This window comes from Apaloderma vittatum, unplaced genomic scaffold (assembly GCF_000703405.1).
Source record: "Apaloderma vittatum isolate BGI_N311 unplaced genomic scaffold, ASM70340v1 scaffold10239, whole genome shotgun sequence".
Lineage (NCBI taxonomy): Eukaryota > Metazoa > Chordata > Aves > Trogoniformes > Trogonidae > Apaloderma > Apaloderma vittatum.
This window is the reverse complement of record NW_009734654.1, coordinates 1-15035: the sequence shown is the minus strand read 5'-3', so window position 1 is coordinate 15035 and position 15035 is coordinate 1. Positions and strand designations below refer to the sequence as shown.

At 41.0% G+C, this 15035-nt stretch overlaps 1 protein-coding gene across 1 annotated transcript; it reads right to left on the bottom strand.

Annotated features, from left to right (window-relative positions):
* Positions 1-10511: 10511 nt before the first annotated feature.
* Positions 10512-13909, bottom strand: TIMM21 (translocase of inner mitochondrial membrane 21 homolog (yeast); the record flags this gene model as incomplete). Its single annotated transcript, XM_009876359.1, has 5 exons — positions 10512-10604; positions 10698-10803; positions 12308-12381; positions 13656-13753; positions 13847-13909. Coding segments are annotated over 5 exons (434 nt in total), but the record flags the coding sequence as incomplete, so codon positions are not given.
* Positions 13910-15035: the final 1126 nt, after the last annotated feature.

Here is a 15035-nt window from a genome sequence, read left to right as displayed (position 1 = left end):
ACCCCCAGACTGCTGTTGGGGGAACAGCTGGGTGGGAGTCTGGGCACTGGCTGCAGCAAGCCTGCTGCTGGGTGGTCCTGGCGTGGAGAAGGTGAGGGCATCCCACCCCCAGCCAGGGCGACAGAAGTTATAGGCAGTATAGGTACTGCACCAAGGTATATACAACAAGTTTCTATACAGATGGGTGAATATTTGTACTTATCATAGAATCATAGAATGGCCTAGGCTGGAAGAGACCTTAGAGATCATTTTAATCCAGCCTCCCTGTCGCCAGGGACGCCACCTCTTGACTGGATCAGACAACACATGGGGACTGAACGGGAATTGAACCCGCAACCTTAGCATTGTTAGCGCCACGCTCAACTGACTGAGCTAACCGGCCCCCTACTTGTCATAAAAAACATGAGTTTTTGTTGTCATATTATCTTAAAATGCTTTATTTTATATAAATTGTGTCATCTTTATGTAGATAATTATAAGCTTATTTACTATGTTTTTTCCATGATGATTTTTTTATGTGGGTATTTAAAATGAAATGCATTAGAACACTGAGAGCAAACAGAGACTTTCTAAACTGAAGGGCTTTACTGAAACAGGTACTTATGCTTCTTTTGAGTTACAAACATTCCTTGATGACCTAAATGAGATGAAGGGAATCTTATTTATTTCTTCTAGGACAACCACAAAACTTCCAAACAAGATTTTTGGTTTGGGGTTGTGGTTTTGGTTGGTTGTTTTTTGGTTGTTTTTTTCCCCCCTTTTCTTTCCTTTTGCTTGCAAAATATTTTTGCTAGTTTTCAACTTTTAAGCATATATCATTATTAAGAAAATCTAAAAATACTGAATTTGAATACAGGATGGTATTCCTCTGTATATATTTATTTATAATTCCTATAGATTATTTTAGATAAAACATAGAGAATAAAAAAACCTGAGAAGTTACTAAGAAAAGCTATCAAGTACTTCTGTTCAATTATTTACAGTTTGGAATCATTGTTTCATAATTCTTGGTATATTCTAACAATATACATTCCCAGCTGCCTAAGGAGAATTTACACTGGAGTTCTGTTATTTTTCTGTTCTGAGCAAGCGAACATCTCTCTAGGGACTAAGTCTTTTTTCCACCTAGAAAAAGAGAGGGGAGATCTTGCTTTCGAATTTCTCTGTTTTTCCAGTGCCAACTCTATTCCGGATCTTCAGACTTCACAGCCCCATAGACAGAAGCCAATTATAAGCCTTACTGTCATCTTTAAGCTTGTTTCTTGAAACATTTTATCCTTTAATCTTGGAGGCTCTTAACTTTTTTTAAAATCTGTGTGCTTTCCTTGCATATTTCCATGAGCTTACACGCTGCGGTGAATCCTAAAAGTGGGCTTTGACTCAAAATGTGTGACCTAATCTTTAACAGGTGAGGCTGTTTGTATTTTACATGTTGGAATAATCCCGTATGTATTAGGGTGGATGTCCTTCCTTGTGATAGTGAGATGAAGCTGAGACCAAAGTGAATTAAAATTAATTGTGAAAAACCCTGCTTCTTTGTCATTTTAGTTCTGCAGTTGGCATTTGATATAATAATTGTCTCATTCACATTCCTATCTTCTCCAGTTGTTAAGTGAGTTTATTGAGGTTTCATGTATCAGATGTGCCTTTATTTGCAACCATTCCCAAGATCATGTCTCCATTGCCTAAATTGGTTGTTGAAACTTGATTTCCATGCCAGAATTATTTATATATCAAGGTCACTTTTAAACTAAACCAGTCATGCAAAACATTTTTCTTTCCCAGTCTAAAATTCCATTTTCCTTGCAAGACCTTCTGTTACCGAAGCTTAGTAAAAGAGTAGTCTTTTTTTTTTTGATATTTTAATATTTTCACAAGATTAATTTCCTGAAGGTAAATTTCTTTTTGTTGCAGTATAGTGAGTATACACAGTTCCTAGACTCAAATAGAGGTCATGTAGATGACAGAGTAACTGTCATCTGCATGACTGGCTCCAAGGATGTTGGCTGCCTATACTATATATATAAGTTTTGGCACCCGCAAAAAGGAAGGAAGAGTCAGTAAAGTTAGCACTAAGTTGCACACCTGCCTCAAATACATTTTGAGTAGTCTGCCACACCATGTTTTCGGAAAAATAGCATTTCAGTGGTGAGTGATGTACTTTCATTTCCTAAAGGAGAAGGATATTTTGAGCATATATATTTTTATTAGTTCTGCAGCAATCAAAACTGAACTCTGGAATATGTGTTTAATTTTCATGAAAATGTCATTGCTCTGTCATCTACCCTGATGTCCTGGCAATGATTTTTTTTTTTTCCTACAGATTTAGTAACAGTAACATAATGGTTTTACATCAGAAAGTAACTGGCATATGCTATGATTTTGTGCTTTCCCAGAGAAAAAGAGGAAAGAGCTTTAAAAAGGAAACACTGAAATGTTCATTGCTTGTGTTTACTGAAAATTAAAGCTGAAGCTCTGCTTTCTCCCCAGCCACACACCCCTCAGTGAGGGCAGAAGGCTCTGAGCTGCTTGCTGAGGAGCAGGAGCTCTGTGCAGCTTACTGGGAGCACAGTGGCCCAGGGACAGCTTCTTAAGGAACTATCAGAGCTAACAACCTTCAGAATTACAATACGAGTGTTTAAACTCAGCAAACACAGCTGTTCTACTGCAGTGCAGAACTACTGTCAGGTTTCGATTCTATAATTCTGTGAAGTATAAGGAAAATATCTTTCTATATCTGTTTAGCTAGTGAGCTACGACGCAGGCACAAAAAGAGGGAAAAAAACTCCCAAACCCAAACTAAAAGGAGGAACACTTGTGGCAGTTGCATCTGCCTTGTCGGGGAGAGAGCCCCTGCTTTGAGCACCCTTGAGAGGGAGGGTTTTCCCCTCTTTTATGAGTGACTGTGTGTGTGGTTTTGATCATCCTTCTTAAAGAAATATTTGTGAAATTTAGGAATTCTGGTTGAAATACATCTTAATTTTTGAGTATAGCTACCCTGTCTGCTTTTTGGGTGCCTCTGGGACAACTTTATGGATTGAGGACACATCCTGATAAATATTAGTTTTAGACATAGACAAGATGGGAAGGAGAGAAGTTTAAATGGAATACTGTGTTGTTCACAATGTTTTGAAGGTTACTATATTTAAACCTAGATAGCTTTCTTAAAGAGACACAAGTGAGTATCTCGCTACCATTTGGCTTTGTGAATATTTTGCATGTGTATGCTCATCTCTGTTACTGTTGCATTTAAGGGCTTAAAATGAAGTATAGTGATGGGATATGCTTCAAGGAATCAAGAAATTGTTTTGGCTGGAAGACACCTTCAAGATCAGAGTCCAACCTTTGTCCTAGCCCTGTCATCACCACTAAACCACGTCTCTCAGCGCAACATCCACCTGTCTCTTAAATACCTCCATGAATGGTGACTCAACCACGTCCCTGGGCAGCCTGTTCCAATTCCTGACAACCCTTTCAGTAAAGAAATTCTTCCTAATATCCAACCTGAACCTCCCTTGGTGCAACTTAAGGCCATTTCCCCTCATCCTATCGCTCGCCACTAGGGAGAACAGACCAACTCCCGCCTCGCTACAACCTCCTTTCAGGTAGTTGTAGAGAGTGGTAAAGTCTTCCTTCTCCAGGCCAAACAGCCCCAGATCCCTCAGCTGTTCCTCATATGACATACTTCACGGGCACTTTAGTTATTACCTAGAAAAGGCAGCCCTAAATTAAATTTCAAATGTTCTCCTGAAGTTACAGCAGAATATTTTTAGAGCTAAAACCCTCTTCCATTCATGTGGCCTTTTGCCAACAGGAGAGTAACTAGCACTACATGGTAAAAAGACCACCTAAGTTAGACAATTCATCCAGGGGCACAGCTTGCATTGCTGATTATAGATATAATTTGAATTTTGGAAGCTAATTACAGATACTGAGGTTTTCCCCCCTTTTTTTTCTCTGTAGCAGTGTTGATTTTGAGAGAGGTGGCCAAGAGGAAAGAAGATGGTCAGATGCAGAGCTGCAAGTATTATAGCTCTGCTAGTCTGAATAATTTTAGAGCTATCCATGACAGGGTGTGTAATGCAACTTCAGCAAGGAGGCTGGCTGAAGGTACTCTGAAAGTGCTTTGTACCCCTTCCAAGCAGAGGGGAGCCTGACTGGGAAAATAAAAGCTGGTTAACCTTTAGTTAGGAAAGAGCAATTAGCAGTTCCTAGAGATAATTATGATTTTATATTTATAATGGCAGGGGTTTTTTTTCACCTTTTAGGAGTGGAATCTCATCTTGCCTCTCTAGTATGCAGCTATTTACAAAGCAGGATGATACAGATATTTGATATCAGATACAGATGATACAGATAAAGATATTTTATATATGATACACTTCTCCACTGCAGCTTCTTTTCAGCCTGTGAGATGATTATTTTTGCTACAAAATACACAGAGCATTCCACTACAGCTGTGTATCCTGCTGCTTTGAGCAAGTGTGCTCACCCACCTGCTTGCTTGCAACTCCACAGGAGAAAGATGAGTTGTGAAAATGACAAGTGCGCTCCATGTAAGTACATGATGCAAAACTTTTTATTTATAAACTTGTCATATTGGGACCACCCTAACAAAAAATAAGCTTGAAAATAATCCTCTGACTTGATTCTCTGGATTCTCCAGTTTCTTGAAATGCAATGCATAAACCAGAGGTTTGCACTTTGCTTTTAGACAGTCATAGCACCATGGAGTAATCATGAAGTTCAGCTGTACTGTGGACAACTGCACAGCCATCTATGTCTTAAATTGTACTCATGTCTCTTCCTTACTGCTTGTTTTGGTCAGTCTCTATTTTTCTCATACGAGTCTGGACAGGGCCAGACAGAATCATTATGTTGATTTTGCAAAGGCTTCTTCTGACACCTGTAATTGTGGATTTATTCCTAGCCAGGGAGCACGATAGTGAAGCCTGACGCAAATGCCAAAGTATGACGCGGGCTTAGTGCAAAAAATGTGGCACTGACAGCTTTACAACTTCAGAAACTTCTCCGATGTCTCCAAACAACCAAGGGATCTGATTTCCAAACAGACAGTTCTTTCACACAACCCTTGAAATACATTTTCATGTATGTTGGGAAGTCCTTGCTACTGAAAAAAAGCCCAACTGTAAATAAATTGGGTTGCAAATAATCAAATTCTTAGTCTGTTTTCTCAAGAGAAAGCCAAACATTAACCCAAATGGCCAACTCTTGCTGTTTTACCATAAGCCTGACATAGAATTTCACATACCTGTACTACTGAAAAAGCATTGTTACATAAGATCATCATCTTACATTTCTAGTCCTGACACTTCCTTTCTTCAGTGCAAACCAGATTCTAAAACAAGCCCAAAGTAACTCTAACAGCTGGTTTCTTTGCTGTACCTATATTATTTACTATTAAAAAAAAAGTTTTTTCATGTCTTGCTTTAGGACTCCCTTCTTCAGCAGTAAAGATCACTGAAAATATGCCACAGCTGGATTAATAAGAAAGCAAAGCTGGGAAGCTGTTACAAGAGGAATGCTAGTCTGTCAGTTCTGTTGTTGACATAGAGGTTTACAGTGGCTTTCAGGCAGGTTGATATGGTAGAAACTCCTAAGGGAAGGACAAAAATAGCATTACATTTTCTAGTTTTAACTGTGTATTTATATAGTCTCACCTTGTAAGAGAGGAATGATTATGTTTTTATCAAGGTATAGCATGGGTTTAAGACTAGTAATCTTTATACTAGATTATAAACTTGCATAGCTTGCAATGTGTCTGACCGGGGAAGTGATTTTACCCACTGATGAGACCACGTCTTGAGTACTGTGTTCAGTTTTGGGTCCCTCACACCGAGAAGGATGCTGAGGTGTTGGAGCATGTTCGGAGAAGGGCAACAAAGCTGGTGAAAGGTCTAGAGCACAAGTATTATGAGGAGTGGCTGAGGGAACTGGGGTTTTTTAGACTGGAGAAAAGGAGGCTGAGGGGAGACCTTAACACCCTCTACAACTACCTTGAAAGGAGGTTGTAGGGAGGTGAGGATTGGTCTGTTCAACAAGTGACAGGACAAGAGGGAATAGCCTCAGGTTGTGCCAAGTGAAGTTTAGATTGGATATTAGAAAGAATTTCTTTACCAAAAGGGTTATTGGGCATTGGAATGGGTTGATCAGGGCAGGTATTTAATAGTCCTGTAGACAACGTGCTTAAGGCATATGGTTTAGCTGAGGACTGGTCAGCAGTAGGTTAGTGATCGGACTTGATATTAGGTCTTTTCCAATCTAGGCAATTCTGTGACAAAACTAACACTAGAAGCAATGTAGGTCCACGGCTGAATGAGGTGGATGCCCTGGAGACAGAGAAGACAAAGTTACTGAATGCCTTCTTTGCCTCTGTCTATACCGCTGGAGACTGTCCTCAGGAGCCCCAGAGCCCTGAAGCCTCAGAGGAAGTCCGGATAAAGGAGGAGTTTGCCCTGGTTGATGAGGACTGGGTTAGGGATCGGTCAGGCAATCTGAATGTTCACAAATCCATGGGCCCTGATGGGATGCACTCATGGGTGCTGAGGGTTCTGGTGGAAGTCATTCCTAGGCCACTCTCCATCATCTTTGGTAAGTTATGGGCAACAGGTGAGATGCCTGAGGACTGGAGGAAAGCAAATGTCACTCCAGCCTTCAAAAAGGCTAACTACAGACTGGTCAGTCTCACCTCTGTCCCTGGGAAGGTGATGGAACAACTTATCCTTGGTGCTGTCTCTAGGCACATCAAAGATAAGAGGGTCATTAGGAGCAGTCAGCATAGCTTTGTTAAGTCATGTTTGACCAACCTGATACCCTTTTATGAAGATGCACAAAGGTGGATGGATGGTGGCTGTGCAGTGGATGTGGTTTATCTGGATTTCAGTAAAACATTTGCCACTCTGTCCCACAGCATCCTCATAGCTAAACTGAGGAAGTGTGGTCTGGATTATCAAGTAATGAGGTGGGTTGTGAAATGGTTGAGGGAAAGAAGTCAGAGAGTGGAGGCCTGTATCTAGTGGAGTCCCTCAGGTGTCGGTACCAGGACCAGTACTATTCAATATATTCATCAATGACGTGGATGAGGGAATAGAGTGCACTGCCAGCAAGTTGGCTAATGACACAAAACTGGGAGGAGTGGCTGACACACCAGTAGGCTGTGCTGCCATTCAGAGAGACCTAGACAGGGTGGAGAGTTGGGCGGGGAGAAATTTAATGAAATACAAAAAGGGCAGTGTAGAGTCTTGCATCTGGGAAAGAACAATCCCATGTACCAGTATAGGTTGGGGACTGACCTGCTGGAGAACAGCATAGGGTAAAGGGACCTGGGGTTCTAGTGGACAGCAGGATGACCATAAGCCAGCAATGTGCCCTTGTGGCCAAGAAGGCCAATGGCATCCTGGGGTGTTATAGACGGGGTGTGGCTAGTCAGTTGAGAGAGGTTCTTCTCCTCTGCTCTGCCCTTGTGAGGCCACATCTGGAATATTGTGTCCAGTTCTGGGCCCCTCAGCTCAAGAGAGTCCAGTGCAGAGCCACAAAGATGATGAAGGGAGTGGGACATCTCTCTTACGAAGAGAGGCTGAAGGAGCTGTGTTTTTTCAGCTTGGAGAAGAGGAGACTGAGGGGTGACCTCATAAATGTTTATAAATATGTAAAGGATGAGTGTCAGGAGGATGGAGTCAGGCTCTCCTCGGCGATATCCAATGACAGGGCAAGGGATGCAAGCTGGAGCACAGGAAGCTCCACAAGAGCATTAGGAAAAACTTTTTCACTGCGTGTCACGGGTTTGAGTCTGGCTGGGTATTTTTGTAAAAGTGCGGGAGTAGGCTTGTGTGAAACTTTGAGAGCCTTCGCCACTCCCAGGCAGGAGTTGGACCTGTGTCTGGCCAGGGCCAGGCCAATCAGCGCCTCTGCCATCGCTGGCATTTAAGAGACGACCTCATTGTTCTCAGTCTTGTTTTGAGCTGTCTTTAATGAGAGATTTTTCTGTTGGAAGAGGGTGAAGTGAGAGGAGAACAAAGGAAAGTGATCCTGTGAAGAAAGAGGGGGAGAAGAGTCCCAGAGGAGAGGGAGGAGGCTGCCTGAGCAGCTGAGGTGGCAGGAAGGTGATTGCCTGCCGGCCGAGGGAATCAGCAGTGGTGAGAACATCCAGGATGGGTTGGTACATGCAGAGCCCCATAAGAGAGTTGAGAAAGACTGAGCATCAGTGAGGGACGTGCCTGAAGCAATCCTGACCCCGAGGGACTCACACGGAGGAAGAGGATTGCCTCCTGTGAGGCGGAGATCACGTGAGCTGTGAGGAGCTCTCTTTCTCAAGGAGGAGCTGCCATGGACAATGAGTCATGGCCAGATGGACTGCACCCCCCACACCCCTTGCACTGATGGCGGGAAGAGATAGCTGGCAAGATGGGAGGGCTGTGGGGGGTTGAAGTGTATTTAAGATAGGGTCATATTTATTGATGTATTCCTCTTACTATCCTATTTTGTAAATGGTGGTGGTGAATTGCATCTGTCTTTCTCCTCAGGTTGCTCTGGTTCTTTACTTGTCATCTTAAATGGTAGATTATTACCTTCTCTATCCCTAATCTCAAAGCCCTGAGCCTTTTTAGTTGAATTTTCTCCATCTACATCACTGTGGAAATTGGGGTGGGGGGGGAGGAGTGAGCTGGAGACTGCGTGTTTTTTGGTTGGGTATTTTTTGTCCAAGTCGGCTTGAACCTTGACACTGTGAGAGTGACAGAGCGCTGGAACAGGCTGCCCAGGGAGGTTGTGGAGTCTCCTCTGGAGACACTGAAAACCCATCTGGATGTGTTCCTCTGTGACCTACTCTAGGTGATCCTGCTTCGGCTGGGGAGTTGGACGATTTTTCAAGGTCCCTTCCAACCCCTAACATTCTATGATGTACTCTGACAACAGTGCATTCATGACAGAACTCTTTTAGGAATTCAGTAACCACCATGGTACAACACACACTTATAGCAATTGGACATAAACAGGGGCAGGTAAACATGGTGTGTAATGCTACTGATCAGCACTGCACCAGGAAACAATCAGGACCTCGTATTTTCTTTTCTTTCCTTTCCAGATGGACATTAATGTCAGTAACTGTAGGTAAAAATAAGTTCATCAAACTCACATCATGGTGATGATCTCAAATACCACCATTTCTCATACTTACAATAGGGAGCCACCAACACAGACTTCCATCACTTTTGACTATGTGTAAAATACTTTCAAACAATATGCAGATCTGACTGAAGTCAAGTTTGTAATGACTAATACAGAGCAAAGTTACCTAGGTCTAGCAAAGCATTATTTTTTGGTGTTATGATTATGCAAATGAGATTACTGGTAGACAAGTGAACAGGATGGCTGAAGTCTAGTAAAGTATTACTAAAGGTCTACACATAATAATTGTAGAATTGTGTTAGGGAATACTGTATGAACTTCAGAACAGTCCAAATGTACCATTAAATGAACTCATAATAAGGGCTGACAGCTGAACATTCGTGTGTGCTTTAATGTAAGGATACTTCACTAGTTAACTAGAAAGCTCATAAGATATGGCAAGTAACTGCAGAAAAATGCATTAGTTGGTGTTTTAAGAAAGTGGTAAAATGTAAGAAGCTAAAGCTTGAACTTTGTTGGCTGGTGCTGCTTGACAGATCAGCAGAACTGCATCTGATTATTAATACACAGGGTGATAGTTGCTATCTGCCATGCTGCATTAAAGAAGAAACCTAGGTGAGAAATCTGAGTATGAGTTAAGCTTTTGAGTTTGGGTAAGCCTATGTAAATCTGATTCCCAGAAGATTTAGATTAGTTAATGGAAATACTGTGGGTAGTGCTGAGCAGCTCCAACACTGCAGAGCAGCATGGCAGATGCTGGAATGAACAGACAGTACTGCTGCTCTGTGTGCTGTTAATTTATTTAGAAGACAATCTAAGTGTTTATCTTCAGTCATATGTGTGTCTCCACAGTTCCTATCCTTACACACTTTTTGGCTAATCTTTGCATCACAGATTCTTATTTTACCTTCTTATAGATAAAGGCACCCAGAATGAAAACAGTGAGTGTCTACACTTAAAATACCACTTTCTTTATTGCAGTGCTCGTGGGAAATCCAAGCAAAGGAAGACAAAAAACTCCCCAATCCAAACCTAAAATCTTGGAAGACTCGGTTTTTGGGTGTGTAGAAGTATTACCCAGCAGTAAACTCAATCCAGCTCATAGACATTATTATGAACCATTATTTTCCTGTGTTAAAAGTATTTGCCATAAGTGATGGCTCCACTATATTTCATTGGCTTCATTTCAAATCCTGTATCTGTTACTACGAAGGACTTTCATGGAGGCCCTGAGCCCCTACTTCCTGTAACACAACCCCAAAGCTCCAAGATACAATCAAGAACACCAAACAATTAATGTGTAGACTGGCTATGCCAGTATCATCCACGGCTCAATGAGACCAGGCAGCAACTTTGATCACGGGCTATCTGTTGTCCTCTATGACAATGGTTCTTCTAGGATAGGTGTCAACGTCCACAAATATGTAGCGGACCTCAAATCTTCCTTTCTCAGGATTCTGCAAGGAAAAGAATTTCAGGCTGTTTTCTTTCTCTTTGGTGATTTAAATTCAAGATCAAGCTTGCTGGCTCTATCAAGCAATTGTACATACCTCTTTGACTTCCACATGGACTGTTCCCCGCTTCCCTGATTCCGAGCCCTCAATATAGAACTTCAAACGCATATGTTTCAGCCCATCCTTTATGTATTCAATGTGACTAAAACCAGCAAAACAGAACAAAACAACCAAGGATACTTATTATAAGCTAGTTAAACTTTTCAAACTTAAGCAGCTCCTCTAAATAAAAAGTTTAACTATTTTGTGAGATGATGCAGTCTTTATGCTACCATGGATTCCTTCTCTGCTGCTCTTCCCAAGCTTTACCGTAAGTGTCTACGGACTAGTGGAGTTAGAACTAATTAGCAGTTGAGGATTAACAGATGAAGTACTTTAATGTACCCAGCTCTCCCCTCAAAAATCAACATTAATCCAATGGCTAAAGATTCTGGAATTTCCTTGTATTTATTCTGAATAATCCCCAGATTCAGAGACTGACATCTAGAAAGGAATACCCACATCAGCAAGACTGCCAGGGGCCTTTTTTAGGCACCTAAACTTAAGTTACCAAGCAAAAACACAAAAATATTTTTGTCAACTTAATTATCAGGTTGGTTAAATCATATAAAAACCAACAGTTTATTATATGCTTTACGTATTTGGGCAATAACTTTCTTCTACTGAAGTTGCATAACCTTGATGCTGGTATCGGACCTCCAACCTAAATGCTGATATTTAAACTGGAGTTAGGTTGTGCTCACTTATTAGATAAATAGAAAGGTCACATCACTTTTGAGGTAGCTATGTTCAGAAACTGTTGGTCAAATTAGAGTTTTGGGGGCAGTTTATACTGAAATTACTAGCTGCTGCATACTACTAGGCTCTTATTTCCACCAGTCATGCCCAGATACACACTGTGAATTAAACTTCCAATATAGTTTAAGGTGACATGATGGGTTACAGAGAACAAAGACGAATCAAGAGCCTTATTGCAGTAAATTCATGTTCAAGTGTTCATACACACAAAAAATCTGCATTTTTGAGACATTTAAGATCATCCTTATACTGCAGACACAAACTCTTAGAAAGGCCTCAACTCAAAAATTTAAATACTAGACTTTCAAAATGATGGAAATGAGATACTAGGAAAGCTGATAGTATATTTACTTATTTACATAATTTGTTTTACAAGAACAATTCTACTCTATTTGAGAGTTTCAGACTGTAAACTTCGTTCACATGCTTGCTCCCCAGATGCCTTGTCCTCTGTACTGGTCTCTTCATACTGGTGCTATTTTTTTTGAGAAATCTGCTCTACACTTAACGTGCTGACCTTCATTCACATGCCTGCTCCCCAGATGCCTTGTCCTCTGTACTGGTCTCTTCATACTGGTGCTATTTTTTGAGAAATCTGCTCTACACTTAATGTGCTGACCATTGCTTGTATTGAGACAATATAAAATGCCAATTTTGTGTGTTTGTGTGCTGTAGTTAGAGCTACACGTCACACAAGAAGTACCACAAAAAACTGCTTTCATTTTGACTCAGAACTGACGGTGTACATCACACACAGCTCATTAATCTAGATCTAACTTGCTGTGTGACCCAAAGTGTCTTTGCTGTGCAAAAACTAGTGTTCGTATGCGGCAAACACCAAAGGGCACCTGACAAACTGTCGTCTTCCTCTTCTTGTTGCCTCCCCGTAACCTTTAATAGATTCACCAAAAACACCAGTTACCTACAAGAGAAAAGAGGTTTGAGTTGACAGAAGGTATCAGATTCAAACAGATACTGTAGTATCAGCTCATGCCCCTGCTGCAAATGCATTTTCTTTTAACAAAATGCCCCTTCTTAGTATTCTTGATGTGTCAAGAATAGAAGAGTTTATGAAAGAAAAGTGTAAGAAAAATTCTATATTTCAGCACTTTTCTGTAGTCACATATTAAATGTTTAAAGTAAATCCTACTAATACCTTCCATTGTGCCGTCCTCTGAGATTATGACATCTTAATCTCTCTTCTGTGTATTGTATAGTTTACTGACACTTTGTGTAAAAAGAAAAAAGCATGACGTATTTGCTTGTCTCCTTCAAGAGAGTATGTCTGAAAGTTTAAAATGCAAATACATTCCCCTTCACACTACCTAAAAGACTCTAAGAAATGCTTTTTTTTTCTTCCAGATCTACAAAGCCAGTTCGAATTAACCTAGTTTTAAAGTTGGTTAGAAAGTGAGGGTGATTTTTACTATTTAAGTACTCTAGAGAAGTTTTAATTCCACAATCTTGTTCTAGTGACAATGTTTTACTTAATTTCTAGGTTACTCCCAATGGTACCTGTGGAAACATTTTCTGAAAGCTATTCCATGCATTTCTTGTTCTGCCTGAAGTAGTGGGTCTTAGAATCTAGTTTTATATTGATTTTTATTTACATTGGGATGTCTTATGTGACCTTTTGATCACATGGCTGCTTCCTGTCTCTTTTCCTGTTAGCCACGGGAATGCTGTGTTCCTCATGAAGAGTTTAAATCCCCGTATATTTACGCAGTGCTTCGCAGAATGACAGAAGGCCAGTGTAGTGTCACAATGGACTAACTGTGCTGAGGAAAGGCAACGGGCTAGATCTAAAGAAGTTAAATGGGACCAGGTGCCTCCCTGAGCTGCAGAACTCTTAAAGTATTACATTTAGTATGCATGCAGATATGTCTATAAGACTTTCTGTACGGGGACACAAAGGGGCAGACACTGTTATTTGCACCAGTTGTTGTGCTGTGGCACACTCACTTGGCTAATTCACTCAGGTTCAGTGCTGGCATTTACTTGTCCTAATACGGGCTCCGATTTGGAGCTGACCCACCTTTGGCCTCATAAAAGCACAGGCAGCCTGCTGGTATTTGCCTGCTAAGCACCATGTGGGTCCTCCTGCAGCTTTGTGTGTGGGATTCCTTGTGCAAGCTTTTGACTCAAAGAGAGGCAGCAACTACTGAGAAACATTACAATTAATGTTCAAAAACCAACCTCAGGGTGAGATCTGCATTTCTCTAAGGCATCTCCATAGATCTTACTTGGACTAGAAGAAGAGAATAGCTCTTTAAAAATCACGTAGAACAAACCACCTGTAACAGAAATAACAGCAAACACAATTGAAAACTAATGAAACCACATGGAATTACTGAAAAGCATCTGGTAATATATTTTTTAAAAATAACCTGTGACACCAATTCCAACAAGCACCACAACGAAATAGGTAAAGTCTCTTCCAGCTTCTTTCACTGAAATAGACAGAAACAACACAGAAGTTACAATCTTCTATAGTAAGACATGCATAGTGCTCTTCTATTAGTCTGCAGCTCACATAACATTTCTGCAGAAGAAAAAGTTCCAATAAGAGCTACAACACTAATGGAACATCTCTTATGTTGTACAGGGAATGTTTATCTCTGTATTAAGCCTTATTATTTTCTGTTTCCCTACTAGATGCTTTCAAAACTCAGAATGCACTTATTACTACTTTTGGTATAGAAGAGCTAGATTTTTTTAAGAACTAACGAGGTATTTAGCACTTCAATATTAAAGCTACCATGTAAACCCACAATCACTGCAATCCATACGTTGAGAAAGGGCAAAGTAAAAATAAAAAGGGTAAGCTTATCAGTTGCACACACGGACTGAAAATAACTGATTTTATGAATTCTCAATCAAGTGAACAATAAAAAGGAGGGACAGTCGGTCAAAACATGTTTTATTTATTGACATTGTTAGCTGCAGTTTATCTGATTAGTTTTTACCTATTAGTTTTGATCTGATGGACTAGTAAAAGTGGGAGCACACACCTCCCCAAAAAAGGTCATGAGATTCTGTGTTACAAGATATTTTTTGAGAACTTGGACAGAGGCTACTACTCTAAGTGATAAGGTGTGCCTTGCAGTGAAGTACAAGTTACTGAGAAAACTTCAATACGCATTTTTCCTGCAGCCTTCTTATCATTTGAGGGTGTTTTTCACAAGTGAAGAAGACCAACCGAAGTGACGGCCACCCGAGAGAGAAACCAGCAGCGCATGTGGCGCTTTGACAGGTTTGCTGGAGGCAAACTTACTTTACAGCGCCGAGACAGGCTGTGTGTGACAGGTTTTTTCTTTTGCAGAGGAGAACGGGAGGGTACCGCGCCTGACCCCAGATGCCACTTAGGACACGAAATCAACCAGATGTTTGGAAGAGGCCGTGTCATTTCTGTTCTGGTCTTTTTAGGCTTTTGCAATGCCTACACCGAAATGTATCAACTGCCGGACGCAACACCATGGGAAGGGACGCGGGCTTGCCGGTTTTCTGAGAACCGTTCGGTTCGGGTTCTTCCACCATCTCCTGCTTTTCTCGCCCGTTTTGGGGCTGTAACAGCCC